The sequence below is a fragment of the Dama dama genome, chromosome 14 (genome assembly GCF_033118175.1).
Source record: "Dama dama isolate Ldn47 chromosome 14, ASM3311817v1, whole genome shotgun sequence".
Lineage (NCBI taxonomy): Eukaryota > Metazoa > Chordata > Mammalia > Artiodactyla > Cervidae > Dama > Dama dama.
This window is the reverse complement of record NC_083694.1, coordinates 69,654,785-69,668,782: the sequence shown is the minus strand read 5'-3', so window position 1 is coordinate 69,668,782 and position 13,998 is coordinate 69,654,785. Positions and strand designations below refer to the sequence as shown.

The window sequence follows — 13,998 nt, the reverse complement described above, 5'->3', positions numbered from 1 at the left end:
CTCAAGGTGATACAGCAAGTAGTGCTGGAATGAGAAGTCAAACTCAAGCTTTTCTCATTCTCTCCATAAGCAGATAACATCAACAGAAAGTGAACCAACTTTCTTGCATCCTAACACCTGGGTGCCTTTCACAACTTTCAAAACAGAGATTCTTATTTCTTCTGGAAAGTCTTGCCTGATCAATCCACCTGAATCAGAGTGCTTTTGATTCGAACTGTACAAAGTTACTGGCCCTTGCCGCATGCATGCTAAGTCACTTCAGTTGTGCCTGACTCTTTGAAACTCCACAAACTTTAGCTTTCCAGGCTCCTCTGACCATGAGATTCTCCAGGCAAGAATATGAGAGTGGGTTGCCATGCCCTCCTCCAGGGAATCTTCCTGACCTAGGGATTGAACCTGCATCTCTTGGGACCCCTGCATTGCAGGCGGGTTCTTTACCGCTGAGCCACCCAGGAAGCCCCACTGACCCTTGTGGATGTGTTTAGTCACTCCTGGATGACTTATGTTTCTTCAGTAAACTTTCCTGAAGCATCAGTTATTTATCTGTCATTGTGCTAGGGCCCAAGGATACAAGAATAATCCCTGCCGTGAAGGAGTTCTTAATGCTGGTGGAAGCAGAAAAACAAGCAAACCGCATTACAACCCGGTAAAGGCAGGTAAACGGGCAAAGTGCCGCCTCATTTTCCTGTGTGTACGGTTTCTACTGCCAAACTGTCTGTCTGCTTCCTGACAGCGGAACTGTATCTGATACTGACTTTTTTCTTTCCTATGCTCAAAAAGGGCTTCCCTGGTGGCTCAGATGACAAAGAATCTGCCTGCAGTACAGAGATCTGGGTTCGTTCCCTGGGTCGGGAAGATTCCCCTGGAGGAGGGCCTGGAAACCCACTCCAGTGTTCTTGCCTGGAGAATCCCGTGGACAGAGGAACCTGGCAGGCTGCAGTCCCTGTGGTCTCAAACAGTCAGATACGACTGAAGCGCCTAAGCAGCAGTATACTCAAAATAAGTTCTACATAATGAGCGACTGACTGATGTCCAGAGAGGTTCGCTGACTTGCTTAGGAGGGCATGGCCAAGTTAAAAACAATTGCCCCCAAGACTTCATGCTTCCTGAGAGCATGTGCATCCCCAGGGACATGTGCTCTGTTGAGTCCAGAGCAGGCGGGGATTAATAGACTGATGAGGCCCGGGGTCCCCAGAGCCCCTACTCACGGATGCAGGTCTCCTGAATGGGAGCCCCAGGACGCCGGTTCCGGAAATAGTGCAGCTGACACCGTTCACAGTTCCTGCCCTCAGTGTGGTCCCGGCAGCTGTCACACACACCTCCATGTGCCCCCTGGCTGGCGGCAAACACGGCTGGGTCAAAGTGACATGTCTCTGAGTGTCCGTTGCAGTCACACCCTGAAAAAGGAGATTCCTGGGGTTGACGCTAGACCTGCATCGTTGACATCCACAAAGCACGCTCCACGCTAACTCACTGGCATCCCCAGTGACTCTGTAAGATGCCCAGGTCTGAGAAACGGGGAAACTGAGGCCCAGGGAGGCTTGTCAATTTCAGTTCATGCAGCCAGTAAGAAAGGAAAATGGAGAATGCAGGCCTCCCGACTCCCAGTGTGGAGACTCGTCCCAGAATGATACCCATGTGGGGCCAAAGAGAGAGCCATTCGAACGCCCCATGCCAGCCCTCCCCCACTGGCACCACAGGTCTCCTGCTGGGTCACTGTCCTTCCCTATGCTGGGACCCTGGCTGTCCTCATTTATGGAGGGAAGGGTCCTGCCCCCAGGGGCCCATCTGAAAGAGAAAGAATGACAACAGGGAGACCAGGTGTGTCCTACACAGGATAAAGCTCTGGAGAGGCCGGAAGGAAGACCTGGGTTAGCACGAAGGCTGTGTGGCATCAGAAGCTTGAACCCACCTGTGGTCCCTCTGAAGTCTGGGGGTTGGGAGGATGCGACTCACAAGCCCTCTCCTTCTCCAAAGAGCAAGGAGAGCTTTAGTTACAGGGGCAATTCGGTTTAGATTTAAATATTAATAATAAAGACTAGATTCTCCCCGGTCCCAGAGGAGGTCATCACGGCCCAGAGGGGCCAGCACCCCAACCAGTGGTTGCAGGGGAGGTGGGCGACCCCAGGGTCATACTCTGGCATTCGTGGGGGTCCTGGTCTTCCGCGGGTCTCCAGGGCTGGTTGTTGTAGAAGGGCGCGCAGCGCTCACAGTTGGGGCCAGCGGTGTTGTGCTGGCAGACGCAGACCTCGTGGACCTGGGGGCGGGGCCATCGGTCACCAGGAGGAACCATCACAGGAGCGTCCCAGGGACAGACTTGCCCTCTCCACTCTGACCCTCCCACTCGGCTTAGACCCCAGGGTCCAGCTCAGACCCCAGCTCCTCCAGCCTTCACTGAGCTCCTCTGACACACGAGAGGCCGGCTTGTGTGGTGCGCGTGTGCATGTGTGTACATACATGTGTGTGTGCATGCTTGCACATCTACACTGCTCCTCCTGTTGGGTTTGTAAAAGCCCGGTCCTGGCATCTGGCCATCCCCGTACTGCCCAATGCAAAACAGCACCTGGAAGGTGCTCACACAGCCTTGTTGGTAAACCGCAATTCTTGTGGGCCCTCTGGAGATTTATATTCCAACAAGCTATGACTGCAGTTGTTTGGCTAATGAGACTGCGATGATGAATTGTTACTAGACTCATTAAGCTACAGAAATAGAACAGCAATTGTGTGCTAATCATCTTCCAAATTAAGCTCACCACCCGCGGGCTGGCATCGGGGACCTGCACCGTGCTTGCTCCTTGCTCGCCCTCCACTCGCTCCTAACAGCACAGCTGAGCTGAACTGGCTGCTCCCTGCATAAGCCCCACTTCTCCCCACCTTGTGGCCTGTACTGAAGTCTTTCTTCCTTCCTAGAAGCCCCTTCTCGTTCTATTCACCAGCGAGATCCTGCCCAGCTGGAATAGCACAACCTTCATCAGGCCTGCCTGCTCTCTCTAACTCCATGGATTTCAACTCTGGATGCACTTAAGCATTATTTGAGGAGCTTTGTAACATATATATATGTAGATATATATATATATAATGCCCAGGCCCAGTTCCATCCAATCTCAGGGACAAGGCCCAGACATTGGTACTTTATAAAGTGGTGTTCCCATGGGGTAGCCAGCGTTGAGAAACACCAGGGCTGGGCAGGCCCTCGCCCCCCTCTACATCCTCATATGCCAGTGATCACGCCCAGCCTGGGTTCTGGTCTTGTGTTTTTGGGCCCTAACGGCTGACATATCCCAGGCACCGGTCTCCCTCTGGCCTCCTCTGCAGCCTGGGGGAAGCACTGGCCCAGAAAGTGGAAAGGAAAAGGCTGCCCAATGCTCCTGTCCCCTTAGTTTCCCTAGCAGGCCACCTGATAGGACCTCATCGTGTGCCTTTATCACTAGAACAAGTATCCTGCTCCCGTGTGTTAATATTGTAGAAGAACCAGGAAACTGAAATGACAGCTCCCTCTGCTACTTGGTCCAAGGGTCTCTCACCCCTGCTGATGGCCCTCAAGCTTGGTTTCCCAGCAAACGCCCCTGGGTCACTTGTTAAGCTGGAGCTTCTCTTTCTATCCCTGACGCATCTGACTCAGCTGCTCTGGGGTGAACTTAGCATCCTTGTTCGACTCTGTTCCCTCATCCTGTCCCACATTTCACCCCTAAATGGGACTTCAGAGTCCCCAAGCCAGGGGCTCTCAATCCAGGCAAGATGTTAGAATCACCGGGAGCTTTAAATAATAATAATACAATTAGAGTGTCTGGAGGTAGGGATCTGGGCGATCTTTTTAGCTTCCTGGGAAATTATGATGTGCAGCCAGGGCTGAGAATCAATGCCTTAAGCTCCTTGCAACACCCATGCATATACTTCTACTTACATGTATATAACATGTATACTTAAACTTATATATACGTCTGTGTTACTGAATAAAAAATCATCTCAAATCATAAAGCAGGTCCAAAGAAGTGCTATCAAATGGGACCTTGAAAACGATAACCGTTTACACTCATCTTCGCCATCGCTAAAACAGTAAATAATCAAGTCTTAAGTGTAGTGCCCCTCCCCTCTCCAGGGGTCCCGAGGATGCCCGCAGTCTGCCCTGGCCCTGCCCGCTCCCCTCTCCCTTCCCGCCCTGGGCTGCCACCTGCACGGCGGTGGAGGGGCTGGCAGGAGTTCTGGAACTGGGGACACAGCGGTCCGCATGGCCGTGACAGAGGCAGCTCCCTTGCAGACGCAACTGGGACACAGCGTAGTAGGCGCTGGGAGGGTGGTAGCCCCTCTGGGGCACAGGCGCCAGCTTGGTGAAGTTAACCCTCAAGTTGGTGATCTCCCCCAGCTCTGCAGGGAACGAACAGTGAGGAGGGAGGGGGCGGGAGTGGGGGGAAAAGGAGAAAAAAAAAAAGAATTTAGACGCAGAGTCTCCTAGAGCAGGATGATAAGGAAAGGAACTCTGGCCTCACCTCCCATCTTCCCTCCCACAACACAAAAGACCCCCACCACCACCACCCTGACTCGGGCCTTTTGAGTGGCTGGGCCAGCACCATACCCCTACGGGCTTAAGCAGGGCCAGTGTTCAATCCAACCACGCTGACCAAGACAGCAAAGACTAGGAAATGTCCACCATCTGAGCTGCAAGCCTGTTTTGTTCTCTACCCACAGTCCCACGGGCTAGAGGAGTAGCCACACTGACCTTGAATTTTTTGACTTTGTGTGGCTGGGATCCCAGAGGCTAAATCCATAAGGTTGAGCTGAACCTGCAGAGAGGGGGGTAAGGGCAGACCCGAGGAAGAGGCGAGCTTTGGCCCAAGCCCAGAGGGCCTCTTTTCCATCAGTGCCCCGCCAAGTGTCCTGAGGGTGTCCAGAGGGCTCCTTGCCAGGTGGCACAGTGGTTAAGCATATGTCTGCCAACGTGGAGCCACAAGAGATCTGGGTTTGATCCCTGGGTTAGGAAGATCCCCTGGAGGAGGAAATGGCACCCCACTCCAGTACTCTTGCCTGGAAAATCCCACAGACAGAGGGGCCTGGCGGGCTACAGTCCATGGGGTCGCAGTCAGACATGACTGAGCACGCACTCACACGTACTTCTCCTAGAGGGGCCACTGTCGGGGAGCTCAGGAGAGAGCAAGGCTCTGCCCGAAGGAGGGGGAGGGTTCTCACGGACTCCCCAAAGCCTGGGTGAGCACGTGAGGAATGGGAAGTGGGAAGCCTCTCCCCACACCTATTTTTCAGGGTGCCCCCTCGTACCTTGGCCCCATTCGGGCGCCCGTTAGGCCTCTGGGGCAGAGGCTGGCACCGAGTGTCCTGCCAGCTCTGGGGTTGGCCCTGGTGGACCCAAGGGAAGGCGGAGCTGCAGTCGGCAGCCAGGTACTGGTACACCTGCCAGGTCTTGCCGAAGTCCGAGGAGCGCTCGATCAGCATGCCAGCAGGCACAGGCCCCTGCAGGGACACACGGGGAGGGGGACCTGAGCGACCCCGCCTGGGGGACACGGTCACAGGAAGATGCTCTTAAGTGCTGGGGGCCCCTGAGAACCCCAGCGAGGAGGGAGAAGGAGGGCCGCACGGAGCAAGTGGGTTCAGGGGCACTGCGGTCCAATCCTCCTGGCAAACCATGGGCCCCAGCAGGTTTTCCCTGCTTCTGGAAAGTGAGAGAAAGCAGATCTCACTTCCAGAAGGTACGATCCCTACTCAGCCCACCACCCAGGCAGTCAGGCGAGAAAATTCTCCCACTGGGCTTCCTAGAACCAGACACTGATTCTGTCCTTTCCTCTTTTTTGTCCCACAGCCGTGGTCAGAGCTCAGGCCCCTGACTGCACTGAGCCTGGATTCCTGCAACAGCCTGGAACTCAAGCCCAGCTTCCGCCCAGGCTCTCCAAGCCACGCCCCCACACTTCACCTGCAGGGTTATCTAATCACATCACTCCCTGCAGGAGACCCTTCGATGGGTCTGCACTGGCCTACTTCTGCCCTCAGTGATTCCATCCATTTCTCACGACTTTCCGTGTTCTCTTTATGCTAACAGCTCCCAGCTAGGAATGCTTCTTTGGGTTCATAAATCCAACCTCCACACAAACAGAACCTCCTTTCTCAAATGTAAAATGGGCTGTGACTCTTCTCTCCTCAAAACCTCCCAATGGCTTTCCCACTCTGTTTCTTTCCAAGCTTTATTGAGATATTATGGCTATGCAATATGTCAGTTTAAGGTGTATCAAATGTGATGATTTGATAGTCATATATGTTACAGAATGATTATTACAATAAGGTGAGTTAACATGTCTATCCTCTTACATAATAATCTTTTTCTGTATCACGATAACATTTCAGGTCTACTCTCTTAACGACTTCCAGGTGTCTAGTACAGTGTTAATAAATATAATTGTCACCACAGTGTCCATTAGATCTTCAGAACTTATTCATCTTATACCTGGACCTTTATATCCTATGAGGAGCACCCCCCCATCTCCCCCTCCCTCCAGCCCCTGGCAACCACCATCTTCTTCTCTACGTTGGTGAGTTCAGGTTTTTAAGATTTCCTATATATGTGAAGACACGTGGTATTCGTCTTTCCGTCTGTCTCAGTTGACTTAGCAGAATGCCCTCAAAGTCCATTCATGCTGTCACAAGATCTCCCTCCTTCTTCATGGCTGAATATTCTAGTCTGTGTGTGTGTGTGTGTGTGTGTGTGTGTGTGTGTGTTACACGTGTGTATCTGTATATGGATGTGTGTGTACGTGACATTTTCTTTACCCATTCGTCCACTGATAGACACTTAGGTTGTTTTCATCTCCTGGTTATTGTGAATAATACTGTAATGAACATGGGCATTACAGACATCTCTTTGAGACAGTGACTTCATTTTCTTCCAATTTACAACTGGAAGTGGGATTGCAGGATCATATGGTAAACTTTTTTTTTTAATAACTTTTTGAGGAACTTTCATACTGCTTTCCACAGTGGTTACACCAATCTACATTCCCTCTAAGAGTAAACAAGTGTTCCCTTTTCTCCACATCCTCACCAACACTTACCTCATCTTTTTTCTTTTGGCCCATGCCACATGGCTTGTGGGATGTTCCCGGACTACAGGGATTAAACCCGGGCCATGGCCGTGAAAGGCTGGAATCCTAACCACTACCCCACCAGGGGACCCCCTGATCTTTTTAATGCTAGCCATCCTGGCAGGTGTGACGTGACACCTCACTGTGGTTTTCACTTGCTTTTCCCTGATGGTTAATGATGCTGAGCTTCTTTTCATGGACCTGTTGGCCCTCCGTGTGTCCTCTTTGGAGGATTGTCTGTCCAAGTCCTCTGCTCACTCTTCTTGAATAAATCTGAACTCCTGACCATGCCACTGTGCACCTCCATCTCCTCAAGCCCTCAGTCACAGCCCGTTTGCCCCCTCCTCAGAGCCTTTGTTCACGGGGCTTCCTTGGCCTGGAGTACTCCTCTCCCCGGGTGGGTTCTTTCTTTTGTTCTCAGCTAAATGTCACTTCCTCACAGAAATCTTTTTATACCCACCTAACCTGCGTTCTTCTGCCCACACCCTGCCCACCCACCACATCATTTCCTATTCTGGGATCTCATTTGCTGCCGTCGTAAATGTCACCACAATTTCCCATTACTTATTTGTTGGTTTCCTGTTTTGTTTTTATTTTTCTCCCACCAGACCAGGGTTTCCCAACCTTGGCACTGTTAATATCTGGAGTTGGATAAGGCCTTGTCATGGGGACCGTCCTCATCATTATAGGATGGTTAGCAGTACCCCTGACCTCCACTCACTAGATGTCAACAGCATGCCCACAGCTGTACCAACCACACATTGGTCTACAACTGGCCAGATATAAGCTGGCTGAGAACCATGACAGTAAACCACAGGCATCCCCTGTCTAGCTGTTCACAGCTGCACCCCCAGCATCTAGCACATAATAGTCACTCAGTACATTTGTTGAATGAATACATGAATCTTTCATCCACTCTCCTTCAGTTTACATCTGTAAACTCATCTCTCAGTCTGTAGCCTTCCACATCCTTGCCGCTCACCACCGTATACACATTTGCCCTTCCAGACCCTGTGTGCATTCTTTTGCCCCCTCCCTCAATTATATACGTTCTTGCCTCTTGCTTCTTAATCGTTGTACTTTGCTATTCTCTTTGCCTGGAATGAACTTAACCTTCACCTGGCTATTACCTCCCTAAGAAGTTTCATATTCCCGTGCGTGCATGCTCTGACCATCCCCACCAAAGACAGATCAAGCTGGGTGCCCCCTTGCCAAGGTCCCTAGTACTTCTTCCTACCAATGTCAGAACACACCTCCCACTGTCCTGCTAGACAAGGTTCTTTGTCTTCCCTATACATACCAAAGCAATTTGAGGATTGTGATCTAGTTTTATTCAGCTTTTTAACAGAATATAATCTATGTTCAATATGTGTGTAGCAAGAATGGACAAATAAATGAATGGGTAATGACAAAGCAATGAGACTATGAGTATCCACCCAAATGAATGTTGCCCTTCAAAGTTGTCACCATTAGAGACTGGGTATTTATTCAAATGGCTCTAGCATTTCTCAAAATACTTGAGACCTATTCTTGAGGCCTCCTAGGTGACTCAGAAGGTAAAGAATATGTCTGCAATGCAGGAGACCCTGCATCTTCCCTGGGTCAGGAAGACCCCATGGAGAAGGGAATGGCAACCCATCCAGTATTCTTGCCTGGAGAATTCCATGGAAAGAGGAACCTGGTGGGCTACAGTCCATGGAATTGCAAAGAGTTGGACATGACTAAGCAACTAACACTTTCCTTTTTATCATTCTTGAAGTGAGGTTCTTAAAGCAACTTCCTCAGTCATGTAGGATATTAGGTCCTATTGCTTTGTATTCACAGCTCAATATTACCTATCCTAATCGTCTATTCTCATCAATCAAGCTTTATTATTAAATATTTGACTATTTCTGTAGAAAGAATGAAATCAAATCTCTGTAAAGGAAAAGAAAAGACCCTGTCACTAATGAATGAAAATGTGCCCTTCCAAAAGGCATATCTCCAAAGACTAGCTCAAAGCAAAACCTGAGAAGTAATAGCACTGAATGAGCCGATGACTCTGAAAGCACATCTCACATGTGGCTTGGCCAGTTCCTTGCTATTGGTTAAACTCAATCTCATCAGCAAAGTTATTAAAACAGAGTATACCAAGAATACACAACCGTATAAGTGGCTATTACACAACTGTATAAGTAGAACTGGTCTTGGAAGAACTGAATTAATTGGATGGGCCAAGGGTGGGGGTGCAGAAAGATAGAGGATAACATGGGCCTGGAGGTGCCCCTGATCTTCCAGAAGTGGTACCTCTGCTTCACCATGATATAGGCTCAGGGTTAAGCCTTGCCCCAACATGAGGAAGGTACGCAGCATGTGGTACCATCACCACCAGCCTGGAGAGACAAGGACTCTGGGCTCCCCATGAGTCCAAGCCCACTTGGCCCAGAGTCCCCCCTCTCTCATCTACTGCCATACCCAGGAAGCACACCTTAAAATCCATCATGATGTCCTGAAGCTGGAATTTCCTGTCCAGGTCCAGCTGCAGAAAGACGGGGCTCACATCTGGAAAGACACAAAAGCCAGGAACTTTAGAGCAGAGACCATCTAACTTCCCAGGCTCCAGGAAATCAGAAACCCTCTAACTGATTTTCCCATTTCCCTCTCAAAGAGGCGTGGTACCAGTACGTTTCTACTCACATCACCTATTCAAGATCCCATGTCTTCTCGGCCACATTTCCTTCCCACTGTCACTTGATGTCTTTAAAACCTTTAGACTTTCAACTCCTCAGGCCAACACACATCTGTTCCCAAAGCCCAGTGCCTTCAGCAAGCCCACTGTGACTAAGTAGGATGGAATGAAGGCATTTCTCTCTCTTCTTACCTTTTCATTAACCTCCAATAAGTTCTTCTACCTACAACATCTGAAAGGCCTCAAATACAAAGACAGAAGGTTCTGCTCATCAACCACCCATGTCCCACCACCATAAGAAAGACATGGGAAAACCCAAAGGGCCCCAGGGCACCCTCCACATCCTACGGGAGCCCAACATGCATGGGCTCCTGGAGGCAGTGGCAGGCGCTTACCATTCTGTGACTGCCACCAGCGCATGGGGCCCGAGGATGAAACCACATTCTCCACTCGGTGACCGTTGTAATTGTGAGCCAATCTGGAGTCACACTTGCAGCATTTCATCTGCCACTGCAGAGGACACCAGAGACTCAGAGGCGGGGCCTTTGTATACTGGGACTTCTCCCGCTGAAGAATGGATGCTTTTGAACTGTGGTCTTAGAGAAGACTCTTGAGAGTCCCTTGGACTGCAAGGAGATTCAACCAGTCCATCCTAAAGGAGATCAGTCCTGGGTGTTCATTGGAAGGACTGATGCTGAAGCTGAAACTCCAATACTTTGGCCACCTGATGGGAAGAGCTAACTCATTGGAAAAGACCCTGATGCTGGGAAGGATTGAAGGCGGAAGGAGAAGGGGACAACAGAGGATGAGATGGTTGGATGGCATCCCTGACTCAACGGACATGAGTTGGAGTAAACTCCAGGAGTTGGTGATGGACAGAGAGGCCTGGCATGCTGCAGTCTATGGGGTCGCAAAGAGTCAGACACAACTGAGTGACTGAACTGAACTGAACTGAACTGACCCACAGGAGAGAAGCCCAGGGTGTCCAACCAGATGGAGCTCTGTAGGCAGGTGTCCCAAAGTCAGGAAGGTAGAAGTCTGCAGCCCTGGGGCTGAAGGCAGAGTCTCTTCCCCATGAAGATCTTGGTTAAAGTGGGCAGCCAAGGAGGAAACAGCCTCACCAGGGAAGTCCCCCCAAAACATCACCTTACCTGGTCTGCCCATGCCCTGGAGTGAGACAAGAGAGATCTGAACACCACAGGCTCCAGGGCAGGGCAGAGATCATCAAGGAAAAGAACACAGCCAGAGGACTGGCCCTTGTTCTTTCAGTTTGTCCATAGTGCGTCAATGTGCATACATTTGCATGTGTTTGCCCTGGCGCATGCGTGCACACACACCCCACTGAGACACCATGTCCTTGCCTAGGTTCTTCATGCCACACACATGAAACCTGTTTTCTCTGAGTAACCACGGTCCCATGTCCAGCAGAAAGAACACTTTTCAGAGGGCTCCAGATTGACACACATGTTAAAGCAAGGCTTGGATGAGAACCTCCCTGAATTGCAAGTCCTTCTGGGCAGAGGCGACTGTACCTCCCCACATCCCCTGCCTCTGTTTCCTCTAAGCCTCCACTCACCAGAACCAGGAGGAAGCTCAGGTAGCCATCTCTGAGGCCTTGCAGCCTCTGAACCTTGGTCCCATCCAGGGAAGGCCCTAAGCTGGGGAGGCTGATCCATCAGAATGGGTGATGTCTGCTGAAACTGTGAAGCTGACAGCTCAGTCCCGAAGGGAAGAGTTAACATGCTGAGCCTGTGCCTTGAGTTACAGAAACTCTTCACCCAACACTGCTCTTCCCCCAGGGCCACTGAACAAAGCCTGGAACAGTGGACGATGCTGGAGGGGAGCCAGGAGTCCTGGCTCTGTGAGCCTCTACTTCCCACCCCACTCTCCAGCTCCCACCACCAATCTGCAAAACAAGAGGATTTTCCCCTTCCTGGTGCTTGGAGGTGTCCTCATCACTTCCCAAAGTGCTTTATTAAACAGTAATTTTGGTATGATATAAATGAATCTATTTATAAAATGGAAATGGACTCACAGACAGAGAGAGTAGAATTATGGTTACCAAAGGGGAAAGGTGTGGCAGTGGGGAGGGTCAAATTAGGAGTTGGGGATTAGCAGATACAGACTATTACATATAAAACAGATAAACAACAAGGTCCTGCTGTGTAGCACAGGGAACTATATTCAATATCCTGTGATAAACTGTAATGAAAGAGAATTTTAAATGATTACTAAATACTTAAAAAAAATGTTGTGGGGAGATGTTTAGCATTCACATAACGGCTGGCACGCATGCCTTATATAAAACAGCAACCACTGTCCATCCTTTGCCGGGCTACATTCTTCTTCATAGTAATATCTCCACTTGACATACTGTTCCTTTCTTGTCCATGCATTTGCTCACTGTGTTAACTTGCCCTCTGCCTCCCCCTGTTAGAATGTAGACTCCATGAGGGCAGAACTTACTTTCCTTTCTGCTGTATCCCAGTTGCTCAGCAAAGAGCCCAGCACTTAGTAGGCCCTCTGTAAAAACTTTTGGAATGAATAGTAAATGCTCAGGAAAGGCTAGCACTTTCATTTATATTATTACTCGACCCTCCTTTCCTGGGAGTTTAAAGAGAAGGGTGAGGGGGTGAGGAGGTGACCAAAATCAATATGAAATGACCAGAGGCCCTACCACATGCTAGGTACTGTATCAAGAGTGTCAGTGCAATAACTATTTAAGCCTGACAACCGCCCTACATGTAATATTATTCCCATTGCAGGTGTGAGAAGGCTGAAGCTCCAAGCGGCTCTGTGCCTTTCCCGTTGACTGGCGGCCAGTGCTGGCCCCAGCACCAGACAGGGTCCCTCCTCACGCCCTTCTCTTCTCCTCTCCTCTCTCTCTCCTCCCCGCCATTCTTCCCTCTCTGCCATCCTCTGATCTCCACTAGGAAGCCACCTGCGTGCACCAACATCGCGGGAAGGAAGCACAGTCAAGGGTGACCATCTCTGTCTCACCCACAGGGCTCGGTCCGACCCTGAGCCTGACCACAGCAGAGAAAATGCTCTGGGAAGAAAGCTGGTTTGTCAGGCTAACCTCGCTCAGTTAGCACGGAGACTGCAGGAATGTCAGTGGCTAGAACAAACACCTGAGCACTTAAAATAATCCTTTCTGGGCAAAAGCCGCCTCTTGCTGGCATCTGAGTCTCCTCCAGGATCCTATTCTGGTCCCTGGCGCAGGCACGCCCTTCTGCCTACTCTGCCCGGCCTCTCAGAGGCAAACTTCCCCACCCCCCATCCTCTGTCTGCACTCAGCACGTGGCCCGCGGAGAGACGAGGGCCAGCCGCCTCCCGGTGACCTGTCATCCAAGATCCTCCGGGCTTGCTGGGAACGGATCCCAGCCTGTTCTCTGGCCAAGAGAGTGCCAGAAACAAGGCTCTTTTTTTCCTTGGGCCATGGGACACAGGACCTAGAACAGCTCAACCTGGGACTCGGGAAATGCCCTTGATATTCCCAAATGATGAAATATTATGTAACTTTTGAAAAGACTGTTGACAGAAAGATTTTAATTGCATGGGGGAAATGCTTACAATGTTTTATGAAAAAAAACATAATGTTTTATGAAAAAAGTTGGGCATAAGCTTGTATACACATCATGATCACAAATACATATTTTTTAAGGAATCGGTAGGCAGAAGGCACTGCACCAATATATTAGGCTGAACCAAATGAAATGGCTGATATTCAGCTATCTTAACCTACAAAAATGGCAACTGCATACGGCTTAACCTAATTACCTCTGGGAAATGGGATCACTGGTAACTGTTTTTTCTTGGTTATTTTTTAATAATTTTTGATGCCTTGAATATATCTGAACATTTATATCCAGGCCTTGTTTTAAACAAACTCAGAAGGCCCAGGACACTCAGCATGGGCTCGCTGCCCTGTCTCCTCCCTGTCTTCACAGTCAGTCTGGGGTACCCCAGCCCCCGCCACCTGCCTCCGCATGTACAGACAGTGACAGACGGATCAGATGACCTCACGAGCTGAACACCTACGTGCCTTCTCCACAGTAACGTAGCTAAAGGAGGGACTTATCTCAATCCTCAGACACAGGCTAAGCCACCAGGCTTGGGACAGGTATTTTATGCAGCTCTGCTTGTCAACCAGCCAGAGGGACGGAGGCCCGAATTAGGGCGGCCTATGGCACAAGCCCACGTGAAGACAAGCTGCCAATTCCTTCTCTTTCTGGGCCTCAGTTTCCC

The 13,998-nt window shown here is 50.2% G+C and overlaps 1 protein-coding gene across 6 annotated transcripts in view; it reads right to left on the bottom strand.

Moving 5' to 3' along the window:
- LAMB3 (laminin subunit beta 3) overlaps window positions 1–13,998 on the bottom strand; it is a 42,716-nt gene that overhangs the window by 15,957 nt on the left and 12,761 nt on the right. For all 6 annotated transcript variants that reach the window (XM_061161042.1, XM_061161037.1, XM_061161039.1 and 3 more), the window contains 7 exons: window positions 10,146–10,260; window positions 9,550–9,623; window positions 5,272–5,463; window positions 4,718–4,781; window positions 4,172–4,365; window positions 2,137–2,257; window positions 1,209–1,397 (listed from right to left, as the gene is read on the bottom strand). In XM_061161042.1, the coding sequence (XP_061017025.1) occupies window positions 1,209–1,397; window positions 2,137–2,257; window positions 4,172–4,365; window positions 4,718–4,781; window positions 5,272–5,463; window positions 9,550–9,623; window positions 10,146–10,260 (949 nt within the window). The remainder of the gene's footprint in view (window positions 1–1,208; window positions 1,398–2,136; window positions 2,258–4,171; window positions 4,366–4,717; window positions 4,782–5,271; window positions 5,464–9,549; window positions 9,624–10,145; window positions 10,261–13,998) is intronic.